This window comes from Tiliqua scincoides, chromosome 4 (assembly GCF_035046505.1).
Source record: "Tiliqua scincoides isolate rTilSci1 chromosome 4, rTilSci1.hap2, whole genome shotgun sequence".
Taxonomy (NCBI): Eukaryota; Metazoa; Chordata; class Lepidosauria; order Squamata; family Scincidae; genus Tiliqua; species Tiliqua scincoides.
The window spans coordinates 50,728,448-50,753,456 of NC_089824.1; the positions used below are offsets into that span (position 1 = coordinate 50,728,448).

Consider the following 25,009-nt stretch of genomic DNA (forward strand, 5'->3'; position numbering starts at 1 on the left):
TAGGGGTTGGATATAATGAGGAGGCCACACACAGAGTATTTTTACAAGGGTTTCCATGAATTTTAATGCAGTGGTTCTCAAACCTTTTACCACCAGGACTCCCTTTTTAGAATGACAATCTGTTGGGACCCACCAGAAGTGATGTCATTAATCTGGACATGATGTCATGGTCAGAATGACATCATCAAGCAGGAATATTTTTAATACCTCCATATGACAAAATTAAATCAAACGTTTACAATAAAGTTTAAAAATCTATTTAAAGGGAAGAAGAACTGATCTAACTCTCCCAAGCTGATGCTGATCTGTTTAAAAAAATTCCCCAAACATCCCAAAGGCTGCAATCCTATCCACGCTTACCCAGGAGTAAGCCCTATTGACTAACATTGTTCGAAGCCACTGGTGTAGCTGGGGGGGGGCGGCACACTAAGTTTTGCTGGGAGCCTCCCTGCAGCATGCAAGTGGCTCCTCCCCCTCCCCTTGGGAGCCATTCACCTCTGTTCCCCCCCCACATGACTCCAAAGGGGAGGGGAGGAGCCGCTTGCACGCTGCACGGAGGCTCCCTGCAAAACTTAGTGTGCCGCCCCCCCTCTAGCTACGCCAGTGATCAAAGCATATACACAGTGTTTGTCAAACTGTGGGTCGGGACCCACTAGGTGGCTCGCGAGCCAATTTTAGGTGGGTCACCATTCATTTCAATATTTTATTTTTAATATGCTAGGCTGGTATGGACTGCATTTTGGGAAATGTTACAGATCTGTACTTTTAACAGAATACTGTGTATATGCTTTTAACGATAGTCACTGCTGGGTAAGTGTGAATAGGATTCCAGCCTAGGATTGTTAAAAATTTTTCTGCTTGATGATGTCACTTCTGGTCATGACATCACTTCTGGTGGGTCCTGACAGATTCTCTTTCTAAAAGGTGGGTCCCTGTGCTAAACATGTGAGAACCACTGCAGTAGTCTGTTAAAAGTACAGATATGTAACATTACACCAAATGCAATTACCAACTATGGTAGCCTCAAGTCTAATATATTAAAATAAAATACGCATTGAGATGAATGACCCACCTGAAATTGGCTCATGACCCACCTAGTGGGCCCTGACCTGCAGTTTGAGAAATGCTGCTTCAATGTTTACAAATAATACTGATTGATTTTTGAAGACACAAAATCTGCCCTTTCGTACTGTTATGGTTCAATCCCCCTTAAGGGGCAAGTACTCACATGTTTATATTACCTATATTTATATCTACTTAGACACTTGTGGCAGTCCTGACCCCAAGATGTCAATGATGACTCACCTGATTGTTCTTCGACTGCCACCAATCCTTAGTTCACCACTGTCTCACCATCTGCAAGGCTTTGAGGGATTAGGGACACTCCCTACTGGTAAGCTGGTGCCCCACCAGAATTTGGGGCAGGATTGAAGTAGTGTCAACACAGCTTCTCAAACAAAACTGGTTTTATTTAGAAAGGATATTCTGTAGCAATCTTTCTTTTAAATAGTTCAGCAATGTGATTTAGCAGTGATACAGCTTTATGATTCAGCTCAGAGTTTCACTTCCAACTCCCCACACTGTGGCTAGGAGTATGCCTTTATGTACACTTTGGGGCTGCTCGCCTCCTCCTCTTTCAGTCGGCCAATTAGGAGGGACTTCAATGGGCCCTTCCTATATTTTTAAAAACTGAAATGGTTTCTGGAGGGAAACCTGTAGTTTGAATTCTAACCAACTTTGCACAAGCAGAAATGTAACCAGTTTTTTTTTACCTCTACTCATGAAAACACTGAAACTAAGGAAGCAATTTTCTTTTTGGTTTTGTGATTTTGATCACTTGGTTAATTATGCAGTAAACCACATAATATGCCAAAAATTATAATGGCCCATGGGAAAATGAAATGTAAGATTTTAATTTGAAGGCCTACAAACCGTTAGGTCAGCAATTTTCAATCAATGTGGCACATTGGTGTGCCACGGGAGTTCAGGAGAGGGTCATGTATTAGTAGGGTCAAGGGGGGATGTGAGCCGGTAGTGCACTGTGCCTTGTCTGTTGTCAAGAAACAGATGTTGCGCCTTGTCAATTTTAGTGCCTTCTCAGTGTGCGGTGAGATTAAAAGGGTTGAAAATAGCTGCATTAGGTTTTCACATGTGGGTACTTGATTAGTGTCATAGTGCTTTTTGTTTCACATCCCATATGCTCCTCTATACAGAGCATGTTTGTCTCTAAGTACAATAGGAAAATAGTAGTGGTAAGTGCTGCCCAACTAGCTCAAGACTATAGGATAGGGTGGAGGGCAGTTTTACCCTTTACTTCTTCCTTGGTTACAATCCAGATTGGAGGCCCCAGTGGCAGCTAATTGCAGAAAGAAAATTAAAAGTACAAAAAACAAAACCCAAACACATAATGTATGTTTAAAGAATAACTAGCTTGCCCCTAAAACAGTACATCTAATCCTCTGAACTGGAATCATCTGGACTTGCTCCCAGTCCCACTTAGGGCACAATCCTAATGAGGTCTACTAAAAAGTAAGTCCTATTTTGTTCAATGGGGCTTAATCTCAGTAAAGTGTGGTTAGGATTGCAGCCTTATACCCTTATTGAAAAGCCCTTAAATATTGATTTAGTTTTTGTAACAATCTCTGCAGCACAGAATCTACACTATTAATTTAATCTTTCAAAGTAAAGGTATCAAACCTTTACTGAAAAGTTTAAATATGTGGAGCCTGTGCATAATATTGGCCAAGCCACTAGGTCTGTGCAATGATCAGCACTGCAGAGGGCAGAGTGGCAGTGATCCAGGGGTACAAAAATAGCTTGTCATGTGAAGTGCTAAGGACCTAAGTACATGTTAGGTGAAGTGCATTGTTTGGCATTCCTGATTATTTCTTCTAATGCAAATAGCAGCAGTGGAGGGGAGCAATAAGAATCTGGAACACAGAAGATCCTTAACCCTTCCTCATACCAAGCCAGATTGCTCCTTCTATAGCTGCTATACCCCCCTGGGAAGGGAGCTCCCATTGGTACCAAGTCATAAACTGGTGTTGTTGTAGAAGCATAGGAGAGAAAAGCAAGATCTTATTCAGAAGTTCTCTTCCAAATGTTCGAGCTCTTCCTAGCCCAAAGTGGCAATTATTTGTTCCACTGGCTCTCTTCAGATCACTGGCATTTTTGTAACCATGTGTGGAACTGCCCACATTTGTCTTTTACTTCTTACCCTTGGGATCTTGCTTTGAAGCAATACTTATTGCTGGGAGATCTGTGTGTGATGGACTTCCGTGCAGTAACTGTCTGCATTGGCTGTTATCGAAAGAAGTCACTTGCCTATGCACAGGAGAATTACGTGTGTGATTGAAGTTCTGATTATTTTTGCCACTCCAATTTCTGACTGTCAATGAGCCAAGTTGCTTTGAAATTGAGCAGCATCTTGACTTTGTAAGTAAGTAAGTAAGTAAGTAAGTAAATAAATAAATAAATAAATAAATAAGGCATCAGCTGTGGCCTGGAGAATATGAATCAGGACTGACTACATGTGGACGCCACTAATCCAGTTTCCCATTATCAGTTTCTTTCATAGTGCGAACAGGGCACTGAACCACATACCTGAAATTTAGCCATATCTCCAAGGGGAGGGCAAGTGAATCTCCAAGGGGAACTAAGTGAATCAATCCATTGGAATGTTTGAGGCTCTGTAACTAGTGGTGGCAGCTTCAGTTGACTGAGGAAAGGTATGCAAAGTGAGTTTGCAAGGTTCTTGCCCTGCCTGCTCCTACAGATATTTCGTACCTGTGCTTGCGCATGGGTGTCTGTGCTTCAGGGCCATAGGAAACAGAGAGGAAGGAAGTATGGGCTCAGGCTTGCTTGTTCTGACACTGGTGGGAGACTGATGATTGTTTCAGTTTCCCTTTATTTGAATTTGAGCACCTGTGTTTTTTCCACCAAGTCAGAGGTGGAGCCCCAGAACAGAGGCTCATAGGGTTGTGAATGGGAATTTTTATTTCTTTTTGGGGTGGAGAAAGAAGAAGAGGATATTGGGGCACAGCTTTTTGTTAAGGGAGAGCATTTTTGGATGGGAAAAATTAATTTGGAATGAGGAAAATATTTTTGCAGTATCTTAACAGCCCTGATTCATTCCCAAGACAATTAAAAAATATAGAGGTTGAACAAAGGATGGAGGTAAATAGCAGAGCACTTCTATAATAGGTTACATCCACTCCCCAGATACACATTCTTGTAACCTTAGAGGTGCTGCTACCTCCCTAACTCTCTTAGCTTCCATTCCATCTCTCTTTCTCACTGAGGCTGCAATCCTAACCACATTTTCCTGAGAGTAAGCCCCATTGAACAAAATAGGATTTACTTCTGAGTAGACCTGGTTCGGATTGTGTCCTAAGGGTGCAATCCTGAAGCACTCTTGAGCCGACCCAAGTCCCTTGCGCCAGCTTGGGAGTGTTGCAAAAGTGCCATCAAGCACATTTGCACCACTCTGACGGGCGATAGGCCAATGCACAAATGTGTGCTGGCCTCCCCATGTTGGCATGAGCCTTGGGCCTGATAAGTAGTGCTGGCCTCCTCATGTTGGCTGAGCCTGGCCAGTGCAGGGGTCTTGGGGGGGGGGGCGTGGGGAGGATGGGGAGGAGGCAGGACGGAGGCATTTTGGGGTGGGGGAAGGATGGGCGATGGGTGTTCCTGGGGGCAGGCAAGCGGAGAGCAGGAGACAGGGCCAGGATCTGGCAGTTATGCTGAATCCTAACCCTGTTCCCAGGCAGCCCAGGGCAGTCCCGGGTTACTCAGATTTGCACCCACCTCATCAGGCGGCGCAGATCCGAGTAGACCAATTGAGGCTGCTGCGGCTCTCCCCAGGGTAAGGGGAAAGGTTCCCCTTTCCATGGGCTGAGCTCAGACAGCCTGAAACCTGTGCTGGATACAGTGCAGGGCCACCGGCCTGCCTGTTCCAGCACAAGTTAGGATTGGGCTGCCCAACAAACTCTATCTTCCTATAGCAGTTTCTTCGGTTCTTTTTGCATTGACCACACAAGGGGTGGAGAGTGGGATGAGTCAGCTTACACTTGCACTTCTGTGTCTCCTCTCAGGTGGAGGATACATGCAATCTTACCAGCTATCATGGCTCCTTCCATTTTCTCAGGAAGTCTTCCATTAAGAATACTCCAGCATCAATAATGTTTTACCTCATTTAGAGGTATCACGGCTTCCTATGTCAGTGACCTGCATTAAAGGAGGAATTGGCCAGGTAGCATTCACAATCATCACCCCAAATTCATTACACCTCCTTATTTCCTAAAGTGGCTACCTAGGATTACAGATCAAATATCTCTTTTGGCTATAAACTGCCTTCAGCAACAAATAAATCTGAAAAGAGAGTTTGGTCGGAAGTTTTTATTAAACCGAATCATTATTTTACATCTTCAGATATGTTTGGCAGTTTGTTGTAACCACTTGCAATAAAGCAGTTTAAAAAAAAATGATCACAACAGAGAAAAAGCAATGAGAGTTAATGCTTAGAAATGCTTTGGGCACAAAGGACAGTTATAACTGATTGATAAGTGAGAAAGCACATACGGAAAACTATGTTTGCTAGACAATTCCTTTGTAAAGAGTATAGATGAAAACTACTATTAATAAAGAATACGGCCTATTCAGGAAGGCGACTGAGGCAGTTGACTTGGGTAGCAAATTGGCAGTGGGTACCTACCTCCATCTTCCACTTGCCTCTACTGCTCCTCCTCTCTTCTCACTCCCTGAATTAGAATAGGAAGAGGGAGAAAGAGTGAGAGAAAGAGAAGTGTGGAAGACAGGAGAATGGTAGGCTAGAACACTGGGAGATGCTCTAGCCCACGACTCTTATTTCCTCCACAGTTCCACTTCCATTCCCTCATTCTCTTCCAATCTAGGGACTGGAAGGAGCAGACACTGGCATATCCCCTGGTAAGGTAGAGAAGAGCCTTTGCCATACTGCTTCAAGTGTCAGGAATGTCTTGGGCTGGCCCTGATAAAGACTGTTACTAAGTGTCAAAACACAGTCATCTGAAAAGTTATGTTCGTGCATTATGTTTACTCCTAGACATGAATTCAGATATAAAATTCATTTTAACTAACATAAAGAAAAATAAAACACTAAGTGACTGAGAATTGCAGCTATGTAATATTATCAAAACAATGCTTTTCATTAGCAAAAAAATGCATTGGGAAAGAATGTATATCTTTTTTAAAGATAATGCAGTAATGTTTTCCGTAACATATGTCTATGATCCATTCTTGGAGATGAGCATTTAATTCAGTGAATTTGGAATTTCTGAACGCATGAAATGAAAACATTCACTTTTGAATTTCAGCTTGCAAAATGGAATAATAAAGTGTTGTTTTTTTGTTTCCCCAAAGTTACAGCAGCTCTTATTCATACTGTGCAGGACTTTCTCATGAGAACAATTCAGTGCTATCCTATTTGAATGAGGGAGTTCAGTGGTGACTGTTCAACAGCCATGGCTATTAGCACTTATGACAGTAACCAAATTGATATTGATTACCAGCTACAGCTTTTACATAGAACACAAATCTTTCCTATTATATGGCAGCATCCTTTACAACGGAAGCATGCTAAAATGGAAGGCTAATCATGGAGATTATCTCGGACAGTGAGCATAGATGCATACATAAGAACATATAGGGCATTTCTTGCATTACGCAGTTAAATAAGCATAGAGAATCCTGGGAACCAGAGTTTGAGGGAGGAAAGGGATCTCTAATGACAGAGAATTCTTAACACTCCTATCAGACTACAATTTCCAAGATTCTGTGGGGGAAACCATGACACTTAAACTGGTGTACAACTGATCTAGGTTTATAGTATAGATATGCCCTTACAGTACAGTATTTAAGACAGCAGAGTAATTCAATCCAAAGAAACCTGAACAAATATTTACTAAGGGCCACTTCTGAAGCTAAAATTTCCTTACTCATGTTTTAAAATAGTAGTAGGAAAGTATCCAAAAAAGGCAGAAAGCAAACATCTTTGCAACATAGGAAAAGTCAAACATGAGTATTAAATAAGATTGTAGGAGTTGTGTATTCACACTTCTCTTTTGACATGTGCATATGTATGCATTCAGCCATTTTATGACTGTTCCTCCAGACACATTTTAAAAATGTAAGGAAGGAAACATACCATTGGAAGCAGCTCTACGTAGCTATAAAACCCAACATCCTAAAAATTCTACATAGGTCTACTCAAAATAATAGGTAGAGAGATAGAGGACAGTTTGTTATAGTATAGTGAAGAAAAAAAAATCCTTCTGAATAACTTGTATTTACACTACAGCATGGGTTGGCTACACTGCAGTTACTCTTAGTTTACATATGGTACATAACAAAAACATGAAGGCCAGGACTCAAAGAACTATGCAACAACTTCAGCATGCCCAAAGGGTGGAAAACTCTTTCTGGAAGTGATTGGCAGTTATCTGCAGTAAATTTGCAAGAGCGGACACAACAGAAGTACAGTTGTCTTCAGGATCGTTTATAAGGCATTTGTTTATCGAGTTGTTATTTTCCAGTTTGTGATCTAACATTGAGCCTGCCCTCAAAGGAACAATGGCCAACATTCCACTGGGTGTATCTAAATGTTAAAATAGTTCTTTGGACCCCTACCAATATCTTCTGTATTTTTGGTTTTATGCATTCTTAAGCTAGTCATGAAAGAATTGAACAACATAGAAAAGATTTGTGGGTTTACTTAGAAGTAAATCCTATTAATTTTGGTATGACTTACTCTAAGTAAGTGCAAGTATGCATAGGATCTTAACTTAGGTGTTTTACAGTAGTATGTGGACCACTATGGCAAACATTTAGTCAGAGACCATTATGGATATACAGATTTAGCAGAGCATGTTGTTGTTTTTTTTTTAAAAAAAATTTCAATAGTTAAATTTATTTTCAAAATTACATTCTCCTTCTACAATTCCTGCATGATCTGTCTCCTATACTATCAGTTGCAGAATACATTTTCGTCAACTCCGATTGTCTTTTCTGTAAATATATGATGTAGAGTCAACTAAATCGAAAACTAGTAATGTCTCTGCAATTTGAGAATTAAGCTAATAATGCTAATAGTTTCATGCTTGGGCCAGTTTTAAAAAGTGGTGATTTTTTTTTTTTTTTGAGATTTGAAGATGTGTAATATGTGCAGCCTCACCATTCATAAAATAGTCATGTTCTACTTAAGCAGATGCTTCCTGAAACTTTTTTTTACTACTATGGCAGGGCATTGTCACTATAAAAATTTGCTATCTTGATTTCCTGTGGTACTCAGAATCTCATAAGGTATATATCATGCACCACGCAGTATTTCATTATCTCTTTTCCCCCTCCTCTGATTACATCTCATTATCTAACTTCTCCACGCTTTCCCACCTCAGAGGGTTAAGAAGGTGTCATGGGTGGAACTATTGCACAGTACACCAACTGTGCTACACAGGCGCTATAGAGTCAGGCAGGCAACTGCAGAACCCAGTGAAACAGTTCCATGAATGTTGCAAGTTGCTCCTAAAAGCCACATGCAGCCCAGTTCCATTTCCTTGTCACGTTGCCAAAAAGGAAAAAGGAAAAAAAAAGATAAGCAAATACAGAACACAACCATTAAATGATTGTCAGAAAGTGACGAGATGGACCAGCAATGTGCCGGGTATGGGCAAAAGGTTGTGCCAAGGTTTCTGCACAGTTGGAGAAAGTATATTGGCAGTATATTGAAAGTATATTGGCAGTGGTTTCTTTTTCCTTTTGGAACTGGATAGCTTTAAGAGATTCCTGTTCAGACAAGAATTTTTTCCCCCCTTAATGCAGTTTCCTATGTACTGTATAAATAATTTTTAAAAAAAATCATTTGGTGGCAAATGTAAAAAAAAAGAAGAAGTGGCAAGTCAGGAGCCTTGCAACAACATGTTACTGCAAAAGGGCCTTACTGATTAGAATACTGTATTGTGCTGTACTTTGCTACCCTTCGTCGAGTTGTACCAGGCGAAGCAGATCCAAGTGTCTGGCTAAGGAGAGCGTCAGGACTCAGCATTTGGCCTGTCATGCCACTCATACCTCCAACACTGCTCATTCCTGCCCCAGACATCACTCTTTCTGTAACAACCACATTGCGCGCCCCTGATAAGTCAGAAGGAATGCTTAAATTGCCCTGAATGCCTGTGGCAGGTCGTATCACTCTTTCTGTTACAACTACATTGGACCCGTCACCCAGATCAGGGATGCTCATGGAAGGGGGTATCCTTGAATTAGGTGCAATGACCCTTTCAGTGACCACCACGTTTGAACCCTCTGGTATATCAGGAATATCTATCATGCCATGTAAATCAGTGACTGAGGTAGGAGCTAGCACCCTTTCCGTAACCACTACATTTGATGCACGCACAGGATCAACGCTAATTGTGGGAGGCTTCAGGGTTGGCCCAGATGTATACGTCTCAGTCACCACTACGTTCCCGTGGAGCATCGGATCAGGTGGCATCGGTCTTGGAGGCTGTATGGTGGAAGTAGTTGTGTAGGTGTTTTCAGTAACAAATGTTGTGCCACCAACAGGAGGAGGTGGAGGTACCGATGAAGATGCGTTAACAACAATGGTAGTTCCAGGGGGTGGCAGGCTTATGTCAAGTTCAGGATTGGGAAGAGGCGGTCTGGGCAAGGTCGAATCTGGGAAGGGCTCAATTTCGACACCCAAGCAAATTTCTGCTAAGGTTTTAAACTTTGGTCCCAAAGTATCCAGGTAGGTGTCATCGAGATCATCTCCAATGAAACTGCAACAGCCGATGGAACCAACAGGAGTGCCTATACCTTCATGATCATATATCAGTAGACAATCATTTGCAGGTCTGCCTTCATCCTCATCTGCATAGGCAAATGCTTTCTAAAAATGGAGGAAGAGGGAAAGACCCAGTTAGACAGTCCCTTCTTGCAGTTGATACAGAGAGGAAAATCAAATTCGTAAGAGAGATACAGCCCAATCCTAACCAACATTCCAGCATAGATGCAGCCGCAATGCAGTCTCAGGGTAAAGGAACAAATGTTTCCTTATCTTGGGGAGGTCTGTGTGACCGCCCCCCACTGCAGGAAGCAGGATGCAGCATGCATCCCATTGGTATGTTTGAAAGTTAGTTAGGATTGGGATGTTAGTGAGTTACTATTGAAAAGCAGGCAGAATTATGTTGAATATTGGTGGCACAAATACATGCAATAAGCAAATTCCTTCGGTCTGAGCACGCATAGAGATTACTTCCATATACAATATTTTTATGTGAAGCAAAAAGTTTCATCTGAGTTATGCTCTTTGGGTTGTGCTCAAAGAAGTTAAGCACGAGTAAGCACCACTGAAATAAATGAGACAAATTAGTCATGGCTAACTTAAGCCCCATTAATTTCTGTGGGACTTAGGTGGCAATTCTAATCACACTTACCTAGAAGTAAGCCCCATCTACTTTTGAGCATGCCTGCATCAGGTTGCTGGAAGACCTGGGGCAAAACTCTGTACCCCCTGTCACCTGCTTATGGCAGATTGGGCATTACCCATTGCCACCAGAATTAAGGTTTAGGGGTTGACCTGGATAGGTGTGGGCCCTTGACCAATGTCTGACGTGGCTGATCCTGATGCTACTCTTGCTTTTGAGTAAACACGTACTCTGCTTACTGTATGTCATGACTAATGTAAACAAATCAGTGATCTTACAGACTGATGCTATCTGGGCGTTGCACTGATGGAACTCACAGTACTTCAACCAATGGGAACTTACTCCCCAAACAGAAACTTCTGTGTGAATAGAAGAAGCACTCCACTTATGGAACGGTTCTCTTCCATGAGTGGAGCACTCCTTCCACTCACAGAGGAAGTTTCTGTTTGTGGAGTTAGCTCCTGACTGTGAATGTACTAGCCAGGATTCCACCCAACAATATATTTTTAAAAAAATGAACAGATTTTTGTTTCTTTACCTCAGAAAAATAACTGTCTAAGAAAGCCATGTTCACCCCACTTTCCCTATATTCTTTTATTCCTCCAAAGGTTTCTTTTCTTCCTGTTCCGTAGCCTGTTGTAGTTCCATAGCCTGCTGTGTTTCCGTATTCGGTAGTTGTTTCATAGCCCTTAACAGCTCCAAGCCCTGTAACTTCTTCGACACCTGCATTCCGCATCACTCCATCTACGTACTTTGTTGCATAGATATCTGAAAAACAGAAAATGTCAGACAATTCCCAGCATGCCAAGCACACCAATGAATCTAATTTGCATAAAGAAGTCTTATTTTTCTCAGTGTGGAGCTGCTCCTTCTTTTGGAGTGAGTTAGGAAACCGAATTTAAAAAAAAATTCTTATGTACAGTACATAGGAGTTCCATGTGTACAAAGGGTCACCTGCTGAGATCTGTCCTGGGGCATTCACATAAGTGGAACTTCCACCAGGTAACTTCAGTGGAGCTAACAAGATTTACAGCCCAATCCTATTGAAGGAAACACATGTTCCGCTGGTGCCGATCCGCCGCAAAAGTGCCATAAAGCATTTTGCAGCAGCGCAGGGAGCTGGCGCACCAAGGTCAAAGCCTTCCTGTGTGCACAGGGAGAGCAACAGAGGCCAGCCAGAGCAGGTATGCCTGGTGCATAGGTTGGAACAGGGTGGGGGAGACGGTGGAACAGGGTGGTGACAGGGGTGGGGTTTGGGCCTGGGTGGGATTGGCAGCGCCAGCATGCGCCAAACAAATCCCAAGGTCCTTCCCGGGCCTGATCTGCCTTCATGGATTAACATGGACTTGCACCAGCAATATCATTGCTGCAGGTCTGAGTTGACCTGCTACAGCTGCTGGGGCTTATCCCAGGGCAAGGGGACAAATGTCCTCTTAGACTTCAAGCAGCCAAAAAACCCCTGCAGGATGCAGTGTAGCCTGCTCTGGTGCCACTGCACCACCACACAGAGATTTAGGTTGGATTGGACTGTTAGATCCCAGCAGGTAAATTTAGGCTGGATTATTGAACTATGCAAGCTTCTGAGGTAGTCTCATACCTCACTCACTCAAATATAATAACGGCAAATATAATTTACTAAAGACCCCATCCTACTGTTCTTCAGTACTGATCTTGTGTGCGCTGCCAGGGAGATGGCTGTTGTGAAAGTGCCATAAAGTACTTTGTGGCAATCAGAAGGAGGGAGGCGCCAATGTGGAGGCCTCTGTGGGTGGGCAATGAGCCTCTACGCTGGTCAGAGAAGCCCCAAGAGCTTGCCGCTGGGTGGCATGGGGGTGTTTCAGGGCAGGGGGAGGTGAGGGGAAGGCAGGGAGAGGCAACACTAGGTGGGGGGGTGATGGAAAGGAGGGTGGTTCAGGTCTGGGAGGGGGCGGGGGTGGCTGAAGAGGCTGCTGCTGGATCCTATACCCTGACGCAGGCCTGAAAGCCCTATATGGGGCTACTTGGTTCTGCACCAGCCATTAAGCTGGTGTGAATCCGAGTAGACCCATAGTGGCTGCTGGGGCTAAACACAGAGTAAGGGAACATTTGTTCCCTTACCTCAAGGCGACAGTGGCTGGTTCAGCGGTTCAGCACTGTTCCACTAGCGCATGTCCCATTAGGACTGAACTGCAACTTAACATTTTGTCGAAGTGGAGACTTTACATACCTGAGGAGTCACCAAATTCACCTCTACCAGTTTTTACTCCCCCACAAATAGTTGAAACGTCCTGAAAAAAAAAAAAATGTAAATACACAATTTTATAAGATACAGACTTTTTCAATTTTCAAAATACAGACTTTTACCCTGACTCAGGAAACTACTAGCATAACAGAAGGCTGGATCCTACCCATATCCTGCTTAGGATGCAAGAAGCACTATTAGAGGTTTCCACAAACTAAATTATTTTTGTATGTGCCTAATAGACAAGAGTTGTGTGTGTGAGAGAGTGAGAGTGAGTGAGTGAGAGAGAGGTACTTGGTGTAATGGAGGAATTGATTCCCATGTGTGAATTGCTGTCACTGAAATTATTCTTTGTTACTGTTATTTGACAGGGAAAAAAAACATCCTTGTTATTGGTACATTTGTAATTTGTATGTGGTCATCCATTAGAGGACCCGGGTTACCTTACTCCATTGAGTATTTTCTTCTTTCAGATGGATAGTTCTTTATGTCATGTATTCTCTGACCAGACGGTTGAAGGAACAGTTATACAAGCACCCTCAATTTATGTGTCTTGATTTACACATTGTTGAAATAGCTCAATTTGAAATTTAGACGGTGGTCTCCAAATGTTTCAGTTTGAGGGTCACATGGTATATTTTACACTTTTTTTGCGGGCCAAAAAAGCAATCAGTTTTATAAATAAATGAATGAATATGTTTTACTTGAATTTTTTTTTTGAACCAGCGTGGTATGATTCAGAACTGAAGAGAAATGTGACAATTACAAAGAAAAACTGCTATGCTTAAACTGAGAAATCATATGTAAGGAGTAAAAATGTCAAACATTAGCAAATACTCTGACAGAAAAAGTTAATGGGGGCAAAATAAAATCTTGTGGTGGGTTGGATGTGCCCGCCAGGCCATTGTTTGGAGAACCCTGATTTACAGCGCAAGCCTATCTTGCACTGGAACAGGCAAGATAGAGTTGCAAAGTGGCTCAGTCAAAGGTAAGAGGAAACTCTTCCCCTTATTTCTGGGTAAGCCACTGCAGCCCCTATGGGTCTGCTTGGACTTGCGCCACTTCCTGAGGTGGCACAAGTCTGAGGAGAGAGGAGCAACTTGAAGTCACTCCACGTTACTCGGGTATGGGGGCTAGGATCCAGCCTAATCGCCAGATCCCAGCCCCACCTCCTGCTGCCCGACTGCCCCCAGGGCCGCCCTCCCCTGAATTTCATTCAGTCCATTTCTTTGATACACCATGAATGCTTAGCTCTGAGCCTTGTGTAGCGTTGTGTATAATTACACCCAGGGTCAGCCATAGGGCAATTCAACCAATTTGGCCAAACTGGGCTCCGGGTCTGGAGGAGTCCTGCACTGGGATGGCAAGCGGAGCACCCACAACTGCAGCTGGCACCTTGCTCCATAGCTGACACCCTGGCATGGAATATTCCATGCCTAGGCATCGCAAAGAGAGCGTGGTGAGTGGAGCATTGCCGCCGGATGCCCTCCCTCCTGCCCAGCCCAGTTGACGGTGGTACTGCTGCCAGGTGCCTCGCTGCTGCTGCCCAACCTAGCGGGTAGGGGCTCCCCATGGGAATGGCTCCCTGCAAAATGGTTTCAATTGGGGCCCACAGCTCCTAAGGCTGGCCCTGGTTACAGTCGTGTTGAAAAATGAGCCATGTTGCTCCTTAGTCATCCTAGAGTCTGGGCACTGGTTAAAATTATCGACTATATATTATTTAGGTAAAGTTATGAACCAACCCGGTCTTCAGGCTGTGCTCCTTCGATTCCCCATGAATGAATAGCTCCTTCGTTGCATTCAGGCACAGGCTCAAATCCAGCACCTCCACCTCCACCCGCCGGAGTAGACCCACAATAGCCACAGCAGCCACTCTGTGACATCAGAATTGGAACCACTAGTGGAGACATAAACAATCACACCAAAGGTCAAGAAAGGAAATGAAATTTTTGAAAAATTGTCTCTACGAACAACTGCAGTGTGCAAAACTAATTTTGCTAAGCTCTGGGACACAAACAGAAACATTTCTGAGGTAAACAACATGAGTCTTCATGAGTCTGACAATGAACTCTCGTTGCACAAGTCTAATAGCCAATCCTAACTAGTGCCTGGCTGGAGGGCACAGTGGCACCAGCACGGGTTTTGCTCCATCCTACGGGCAGACAGGAACTGTGCCGAAGCAGAGAGATAAGTAAAATAAAGTTTTACTTACCTTACCCAGCCACGTCATGGTCCGCAATGGATCTACTTGTATCCATGCCAGCTCCTTGGCTGGCACAAGTCCAAGTAGAGCCAAGGGGGCATGTTGAGGCCAGGTGCGAGCAGAGGATATAGACAGAGCTGTTGCCACCAATATCCTTCCTCTGCTTGCTCCTTCCATGTCCCCAGAAGACCCAATCCTCGCCCCATTCTGTCCACCCCTTGCCCCTACTGCTGGCTTATCATCAGTGGCAAAGATAGTGGAGTCCATCAGCAGTCCTCTGGCACTGCCACCATTTACAGCGGTGGTTCTAAAATAGCTGCTGCCAATGTGCTGTGCATGTCACTGAAAGACATGTTACAACAGCAGAACTGTGCTCCACTGTCCTAACGGGCAGCTCAGCCCTACACTGTTCTCCTGTAAGTCCTTCATAGCGCACTCCTACGCACCTTTGTTCAGAAGTAATTTTTGTTATGTTCAATGAGACCTACTCTTCGCAACGTGAATAAGATTAATGTCTTAACACATCGAACCATAAAATGGAGGCAAACAAATTGAATTGCACCTGATCTATTTTTATTTACAGCCCAGTCCTATTCTCCACCAGGCCAGAATGTTCAATGGTGTTGACGGAGCATGTGCTGTATGCTAAGGGCTGGCAAAAGACCAGATGACCCTGGAGAGGTAAATAAAGAATATTTTTACTTATCTCCCTGTAGGCTGCCTGGTCACCACTGGGTCTCCACAGACCTACACAAGCTGTTTAGCTGGTATAAGTTGAGGGGACTCAGGGGCAGGTATGGGCTGGGAAGGATAGCATCTGGTGTGTGTGGCTGCTGCTGAGATCTTTCCCCCTCCCATTCCTGAACTGCTCCCAGCCTGGCCTGCTCCCTGTCCCAATCCTCTTGATCCTCCCCCCTGCAGCTGACTGTGGAGGTTCCCACATGCAGCCTATGGGGCTTTGTGCTTGGGGTACCAGCCCACAGAACCATGAAGCCTGCTCTGAATTGGGTTGCACTCCTTCTCCAGGAGCAGGTTCATAGCTTGGGGGTCCTCCTGGATAAACAGCTGCTTTTAGATGGGGAAGTGGCAGCTGTTGCCAGAGCAACTTTTGCCCACTTTCAGCTGGTGCACCAGCTGCAGCTGTCTGAGCTGGCCACAGTGGTCCATGCCCTGTTGACATTGCAATTACACAACTGCAGTGCACTCTATGTGGGATTGCCCTTGAGGATGGTCTGGCAACTGCAGCTGGTATAGAATGCGGCAGTCCATGTGGTCATGAGAGCTTGCAATTTGACGTGGAATATTGCTCTGGTTGGTTATATTGGCTGCTGGTTTGTTTCTGGGCCCAATTCAAGGTGCTGATTTTAACCTTTAAGCCTTTAATGACTTGGGGCCAGAGTATCTGAAAGCCCGCCTTCTCTTGTATAGGCTGGATGGTCTCCTAAGACTGTCAGATGGTCCCTTCTGTGTGTGCCCCCCTTGATCGAAGCAAGGCAGGCAGTGGTGAGAGGCAGAACCCTCTCAGTGGTGGCCCCTGAAATGTGGAACGCCCTCCAGGGTGAATTATGATCAGCCCCCACCCAGGACACTTTCCAACAGGTCTTGAAGACTTTATTTAAATGGGTTTTGGTGGTAGATCAGATGGGGGGGGGGTGTTATTTGATATTTGGGATGGGGCTGCAGGAGTTCTTGTTTGCTATTAGTCTTATGCTTTTATCTCTTAGCTGCTGTTTTAGGTTACTGTGGCTTTCAATATTGTTTTTATGATGTATTTTTTTTTATCTTTTTACATTGTAAACATAAAAGAGCACAAAACAAATGAACTTGAGCAGCAGGTTTTGCTACCTAGGGAAAGGTGAAATAGAAATCCCGAATTAAATAAATAAAACATATTGCTTTCAGAAATGGATAAAGCAGATAGAGCTCCATGGATAGGGCTCCATGGCCACTTATTCATCTCAGCATTCTACATTAGCATGAATTCTGGGTAAAACATGTTACTTGATGCACTTTCCACCTACCCAGTCTAGGGCGTAAGTACATCTCAGTCCATAAATGCATTGTTAGATGCCTGACCATCCAGTTCCTATCACCTTGCCTAAAACTCTTACTTATTTCAAGGGAAGATGCATAGGCACCTTTTAGAAAAACAGTCATTTTATGTAAGAAGGTTAAATGAGAAAATAAGACAGGTCTGAAAAGCAAGCAGAACTTTTCTTTTTAACATTAATAGTTAATTTAGATTAAAGAAATACTTACATACAAATATTAATCCTCCAAGGAACATCAGGGCAATAGCAGCACCACTAAGCGAAGTGCCATCAAAACCTTGTCTTCCGCCATACTGGCCTGGTATATAGCCACCACTTTCTCCATAATCACGATCAGCACTACCTCCTCCTATGCCACCGCCAGTTCCACCACCACTGATGCCACCGCCAGTTCCACCGCCACTGATGCCACCACCAGTTCCACCGCCACTGATGCCACCCCCAGTTCCACCTCCACTGATGCCACCGCCTGTTCCACCTCCTCCTATGCCACCGCCAGTTCCACCTCCACTGATGCCACCGCCAGTTCCACCTCCACTGATGCCACCACCAGTTCCACCTCCACCGATGCCACCCCCAGCTCCACCTCCACCAATGCCACCGCCAGTTCCACCTCCACCGATGCCACCCCCAGCTCCACCTCCACCGATGACACCGCCAGCACCAGCTCCACCTCCACCCGCACCACCGCCACTGATAATAACAGTGATTCTTTTAGTAGCGCTTCTGGTACACATTCTGTTCTGATCACAGTGACAGGCTTGCAAAGGAACCATCTGTGGTCTTTCGCAGCTTCTTCCACTGTTGTCAATCACATTCACATAGACCTCATAGATAACGAAGTCCATGCTTTGGCAGGTCAGTTCTGCAGAGGTTTCTGTGGGGGAGGAAAAAAAACAAAAAATAATTTAGGTTAAGAATTCTGCTTTGGAATTCCTTTTCACTTAGGGCACAGTCCTAACCAGGCCTACTCAGAAGTAAGTCCTATTTTGTTCAATGGGGCTTACTCTCAGGAAAGTGTGGTTAGGATTGCAGCCTTAGGCACACTTCAAGTCTCTGGGTCAAGGAAAATTTTCTGAAGCACACTATAGCTGCACAGCTGATTTTGAGTTTCATTTCCTTCCCCCTCCCCCCCCCCCCCCGAGCTGGGCCAAGCTGATCAGAATCAGCATCAGGATATCAGATTTAGCTGATAAGGTCTCAGAAATGTTTTGTGAAGACTGAATTTCAGTTGACACAAGAAAGCGGGCAAGTAGCCCACAAGTTAATTTGTTGAGCTAGTTTGAACTACAGTCAGTTCTCTTTATATGCAAATTTGCTATCTTTTAACTCACTTATCTTCGAGGGGCAGAACTGCCACCAACTTCTTGTTATCTGTGACTCTTCTTGTGTGATAACTTCTTGTTATCTGCGAATACTGCATTGGTGCAGCATCAAACAGACACTGGTACTGGCCCGTGGAGAATCAGTGGGCACATTTGTGTCCGCTTCAAGACTTGGCCCACCAACTTGAACTCCATCTTAGGGACTCCAGCTGAACCGTCACAATTCTGGTGATGATGAGAGTGCGATGATGAGAGGTCCCTTGAAGGCTACCTGCTCTAGGGCTGGAGCAAGCCAAGAGAAGGAGAACGGTGCAGGAGGAGGATGGGTTAAGCAACCCACGCCCCACTGCTGAACTCTGAAGCCTCCTTTCAGAAGCCTGAAGAACTCTGGGGCTACAGCCTTCAACGTGTTGAGGGATAACCAGCATGGAGGCGAAAGTATCATATGTAGGAGATGTTGATGAGCACTCAGCCTCATATATTTCAAGATTCAGATTCATCCCCTCGAACCTCACCCCATTTTCCCCATAGGCTTAATGATTTGGTATCTGCTATTTTGATACCCACTAGGTTTTCAAAGAACCTAACTCTAGCAGATAACAAGAACTGTCCTGCACTGTCCTGCACTGGTCCCCTCTAGTGTATGGGGGAGGTGCAAGGGTGCACACATTTCTTCCTACCTGCTGTGTGGTCGCATTGGCATCAGTGCCTAACTGCAAGGGTCATGGCTTATTTGAACCACTTCTCTACGCATGATGCAAACAGTATTGCAGACTGTTGCATAACTTACATATCCCAACTATTTCTAATGGACCAAAGTTCTCCCTACAATTTTGTACTCTACAGCCCAATCCTATTCCCTGTTGCTGCCACGGGAACTAGTGTTGTACCAGCTAAAGAGCTGATGCAGGTCCATGAAAGTGACATCATCAAGCACAAAAATTTTTAACAATCCTAGGCTGTAATCCTATCCACACTTATCCAGGAGTCAGTCCTATTGACTATCATTGTTGAAAGCATATAGCCTGTTAAAAGTACAGATTTGTAACATTTCCCCAAATGCAGTCACATATCATGGCAGCATCGAGTCCAATATTTTAAAAATAAAATATTGAAATGAATGGAGACCCATCTGAAATTGGCTTGTGACCCATCTAGTGGGTCCCAACTCACAATTTGAGAAACACTGCAATAGAGCATTGGGACTCCTTTATGAAGACCAGTGCTGAGTTTCATAGGTGAATGAATGAGTGAAATTACAGTTGGACAAGAGAATGGGGATGATAGAAGTAAGAAGAAAGGGCTGCATTCCTGCTAAAAGAAGGCTTAGCATTTATTTTAATGCCCAGATTCAGCTGTATCCAAGAAATCTTACAAACCTACCCACCAAACATGTGGTTTGTGCTAGGATGGAGGTGGGGTTATAAGGTAAAGCAAATGTTAAATGCAGTGGCAAATTTTGAACAATACCACTTAATGGCAAATGGTAATACCTAGGTATAACTTTACTCACCATTTACTACGGTGATTCTCCATAAGCCATTCTGAGACTGAGCCACAATGTTATATCTGAATGGTGCTCCATATGGATGACTATCTAGATCTTTGGCTGTGATAACCACTGATGGTCTATCCATGCATACTTTTCTCAATTCATTTGTCAGAGTTGGGCAGTTATCATTAGTATCTTCAATTGTAATCTCAATGGTACCAGTGGCTGTTCTGTAAGGATAGCCTGAAACAAAACGGGAGAACAATTGAAGATGAATTTTAGCATGGCTTAAGTAAAAAATAAAACAGCATCTATAAGAGAAAAGCAGCAAGAGATATACTATATATAGCAGAACAGGAAGCAACCACCAACCCATCACCCAAACACCTGACAAAAGTGTTTTGAGCCCTTGCCAAAAAGCCACAAGAGAAAAGGTAGGTCTGAGCTCCCCTAGATGGGAGTTCCATAACTGTGGCACCTCTGTGGAGAAGGCTTGCCCTCCATCCACCTGACCTGAGTCAGAAATGGCTTGTGGAAGAGTGCCCCCTCAGTTGACCTAAGAATATGGACCAGAATGTACAGAAGTAGATGGCCCCCAGATCACCTGGTCCCAAACCGTGAAGGGCCTCTGTGATATGCACTTTACATGGCCCTCCCAGTCTGAAACTCTCCCAGTCTACCCTTGGATATCAAGAACAGATCAGAGATGTATCCTGGTCCAGTTACAATTCTGACTGCACTCCAAATAACACATGGTAGCAGGGTGCTTCTCCATTTATTTGATAGACAGTGTCTTGTCTATGTACACATTCCATTGCTGGATTGAGCTATTATTCTCCTAGATATTCTTTATAAACTGAGGAAGTGGTGAAGACGGGAGCTGTGGGATAAGGAGTTTACAAAGTAAGGAGACCAAGGAGCTGAGAAGTGGGAAAGCAATTGTGCACATGGATTGGAAGTTATCATTTCAATATTTTGATGCAGGTGTCTATGGAAAATATTTATTTGTTCATTTGCAACATTTAGAGGCCACTTTTTCACATGCTTAAACTACATTGTAATGTAGAAACACTGTAATGTAGAAACTATATTGAAATGTAGTTTACAATGCATTGCAAGGAGTTAGAAGATGTCAATTTGCAGAATTATATGATAACTGAGAAAAATCATTACTCAATGATATTGAATATCAACTACACAATACTTAGAGATTTCAAGGAATAATTTTAGAAAGCTGTTTCCTTACCTGTAGAAATAGCTAGAACTTCTGCTGTGTATACTCCATTGACTACATAAATTGACTCCCGATCAATCACCTTGTTAAAAGTAATGACAGCAGTTGTTGGGTTGATTCGAAACCAGGCAGCTGGATCACGTCCCATCTCATAACTGTTTTTGTTTAACAAAAATGCTTAGAATTAATTACAAAATGCTAACACATGTGCATACACCAGAGCTGTTCTAGTACCAGATGATCATGCTTGATTTGCACAATTATTTTAATATGAGAGAATGTGCTCCAAAATTTGTTCTGCCATTCAGCATTTGTTCAGCATTTATGCTGAATGGCAGTACAAATTTTGGAGCATATTCTCTCATAAATGCTGAAATATAAATCTCTCATAAATTGCTCAAAATATGAACAAGGAAGAAATAAATATGTGAGAAGTAAGTATTGTACAGCTGTAGGAAAGTAGCATACAATGGAGGAGGAAAATTTAGCATAGCCTTCTCCCTGAACTGTTCGCTTGCTGTATGCAGAAAACTTGTTATAGCAATGAGTTTGTGGAAGATGTCTTTTGCCAGCAGAAGCCTTGTTCTGGAACAGAGGTATCTCTCTGTGTAACAGCTTTGTGCAATGTGCTTCTTTGTGCAATGGGATTGTGCACGAACATTTCTGCTATCAGAAGACACCTTTGGATGTCTTTTCTTAAATTATTTTTAAGATATTGGTTTGTGGATATCTTTCTTAAAAGTAAAAATTTAAAACCTTCATTCACCATTGAAGTAAATAGGATTAAAGAACACAGAAGTCAGACAGAACCACATTTTGCTCCTAAATGATCATGTCTTCCTCTTCCTATAAGAAGTTGGCTCACTTTGCTCAGACTGGATACAAGAGCCTAGCCACAAGGAATGTCAAGTGAAAATAAAAAACTGTCTTACCGGACATTAGTAGCAATTGCTCCTGTATCCTGATCAATGGCTTGGAAAGTTCCAACTTTATAAGTCACTATGCTTTCAGCTGTCATGCCTTCTGAAGCAGTAACCATAATTGAAGATGGACTAAATACTGGTCCTTCTATTACGTTGTTTATTTGTATAGTAATTGGGACACCCTGAGCTTGGTATAGAGAAGCCACTGAAGAATGGAAAGGTGCGATGTTTCGCACACCAATGCTGAGAGGTATGCTTGAATACTGCTCAAAATCAATTTCCTAAAGGAAAGAAAGAACACATATTCCGTTTTCATACATACCAGCTTATGCTGGAATCCTATATACATTCATATGAGAGAGAGAGAGAGAGAGAGAGAGAGAGAGAGAGAGAGAGAGAGAGAGCAACAAAGAAGAAAGGACTTCTTTACCCAACTCACAAGTAATCAATAGAATGTAATAAAAGCCCAATCCGAAATGCAACACCACTGCCAGGTGCAGTGGTGCCTAAAAGACTATCATTGCATCGAGCAGCCCTGTGGAGGCCACCAGAGTTCTCCTTGGGGGAAGGAGAACATTTGTCGCCTTCCCCTGGATAAGGGCGCAGGCCCTGCAATGGGCTTCCCTGAGTCTGCACCAGCTATTTTGGCCAGCACAGACTGGGGAAGCTCTGTGTCAGTCTTTTTATCCCAACAAAGAGGATAGGATCCAGCAGAGAGGCCTCTGCTGGTCCCACCCTCCTCCCAGGCTGGTTCCTCATTGTAAAAAAATAAAATGCATGTTTTTTATTTACATGCATTTGGCAGTGGTGGCAGCAGCAGCGAAAACTGAAATTGTCATACTAACAGTGCCTATGGGTCCCTGTTCAGGTCACTATCTTACTTAAGAGGGTAGCATCTGAAATGAAAACGTGGTCTTTCCTGGAGGATCGCGACCCCAGGTTGGGGAACACTGCTCTAGCTGGGAAAGAACCCTGTGACATGATAAGTTCATTTCATAACATCCTACCTGCAAGCCTAGAGAAAAATACCCCCCCTTTTAGAAAGGAGGTAACAAAATGGGGCAGTTGAGAACGTTGGCAACCATGTGTACTATCTGTTGCTTCTTTTTTTGAGGGTCTACAGCCATGTACTCATCTTATTTTTTCCTGGGCAAGGTGAAAAGGCAGTGATTCTGTTCTTTATTTTTGGCACACAGACAGGAATCAGCTTCTCAAGTTTCAGTGGTAGCGAAATAATGGCTTAAATTCATACCTTTACAACTTTCAGAATACCCTGATTAGTTCTTTGGTCTACGACGATCTCAAAGTTTCCATTCTCATTTCCACTGATGAAATAAAATTCAGCAATCCAGTTATCTGAGAATTCTTCATCGGCATCAATTACTTGTATCCTCAGCAGCTCATCACTGAGTGAGTTTTCTGAAATGCTTGCTGAATACTATAAAAGAAAGAAAATGGTTGATACTGGATATGTATAGAGTGTTTTCATCATTGACAGTCATGCAGAAAGCTTCTTTACAATGAAAACAAACTAGATATGAGAACTAAACATCTGGTTTCCATCTGTTTGCACTCAGCAATATGGACATTGCTGCTCTGTGGAATGTGGCTACAAGAGTAGCCCTGTTCATAAATTACCATGCTCATGATACAAACTCTATGTGGTGGTGGTGATGGAGTTCCACCCCAACATGCACAGTACTTGTCTGCAGGGACCTATGTTGTTCCTGGGGACGGATCCTCCCTGTGATCTGGAATGTCAGGTGTCCAGTGGTTCAGAACATGGAGATGATCTCTCCACATGTACAGTGCTTGTCACTGCAGCAAACGCTATATATGTGGGGCCAGAGGTGTGGCTTCAAGAGCGCATTGGTGTGTCGACAGGTTTGGTGTCATAGTTATTTATTGGACAGCTAATAAGAATGCACAGGTCACCATAAGGCCTTAACTTGTTCTTCTAAAAACACTTTTCCTCAGCCAACAAATAAGCTGAGGAAAAGTGTTTTTAGAAGAACAAGTTAAGGCCCCTGTTTAAAAGTCATGAAATGAACCTGAGGAAAAGGTATAAGTGAAAAAGACATTGAGGAATTGTGTTTATAAAACACGGGAGAAAATGAAGCAGTAAGAAGCAATACCTTTGGACTAGTATTCGCTCTAATCTCCACCCCCAAGTGTGTGAACCCCTACCATGGCTTCGTGGGAGTGGCTCTGGAGCACTTGGCGATGATGTCATTGTCCAGAGCACCAAGATGGAAGGTTTGTGGCTGCACGGCTTAGATGGAATGCTGTTCATTACACCTTCCTCTTGCCCACTTTGTTGTTCCCAGCACATCCATACAGAGCAGTGTCCCCCTCCCCCATTTTTTGTTTTTCTTCGCAGTTTTAATATTTTGGGGGGGATCCTGCTCTAGTCAGGAAAGCTTACCGAACTCTGTGAGCAAACTGGAAAGTTATCGTTTACATCTTCAACAGTAACCTCGCATATACATTCCGACGATATTCCACCTTGACCTCCATCTCTATCTGTGGCTTTCACAACCAGTGTGTAGCTGGCATGCTCCTGAATTGGGGAAGGTGAGGAGAGCAAAAAGTGAAACAACAAAGTAATGTTCAAAAGATCATGCATTATTGATAAAAGATACCTCTGTGATGCAGACTTCTATTTCGGCGCAACAAATGTTTTATGCAATATATCGAAAAAAAGCCTGAAAAGTTTCTTCCTTTGCTATGTCACTGGAACTGCTTTTGAAGAACAATCCTACTCAAAAGAGCTAAGTGCCACTGAGCACCAAACGACACGTGACTTAAAATGTATCATTCCATGGTTAGAAGCAGAGCTGATACCTCTTGGTATCTGAAGCAGTGTGCCAAATAATGTCCCCCCTTACCTGGGTGGTGAACCAGGAGGAGAGGAGAGTCGTGGGTTAGAGCACTGTCTCTTCTGCTTTGTCCTCCTCTCCCTTTTCCAAACCAGGGAGTGCAAGAAAAAGAAGGAGCCACAAGAAAGAGTGAGCAGCTGGATGTGGGTGTGACCTGCCAATCTGCTGGCCTCATGGATGGGCTGGCCCTGTTAGAGGTTTGGCTTTACTATCAAGAAGCA

At 43.6% G+C, this 25,009-nt stretch overlaps 1 protein-coding gene across 1 annotated transcript in view; it reads right to left on the bottom strand.

Moving 5' to 3' along the window:
• Positions 1–5,428: 5,428 nt before the first annotated feature.
• LOC136649011 (desmoglein-4-like) overlaps positions 5,429–25,009 on the bottom strand; it is a 38,964-nt gene continuing 19,383 nt past the window's right edge. The window contains exons 7-16 of the mRNA XM_066625383.1: positions 24,335–24,469; positions 23,162–23,347; positions 21,919–22,190; positions 20,999–21,141; positions 19,774–19,995; positions 17,144–17,812; positions 14,424–14,578; positions 12,667–12,727; positions 10,999–11,228; positions 5,429–9,922 (exon numbers count right to left, since the gene is read on the bottom strand). Of these exons, the coding sequence (XP_066481480.1) occupies positions 8,972–9,922; positions 10,999–11,228; positions 12,667–12,727; positions 14,424–14,578; positions 17,144–17,812; positions 19,774–19,995; positions 20,999–21,141; positions 21,919–22,190; positions 23,162–23,347; positions 24,335–24,469 (3,024 nt within the window). The 3' untranslated portion in view covers positions 5,429–8,971. The remainder of the gene's footprint in view (positions 9,923–10,998; positions 11,229–12,666; positions 12,728–14,423; positions 14,579–17,143; positions 17,813–19,773; positions 19,996–20,998; positions 21,142–21,918; positions 22,191–23,161; positions 23,348–24,334; positions 24,470–25,009) is intronic.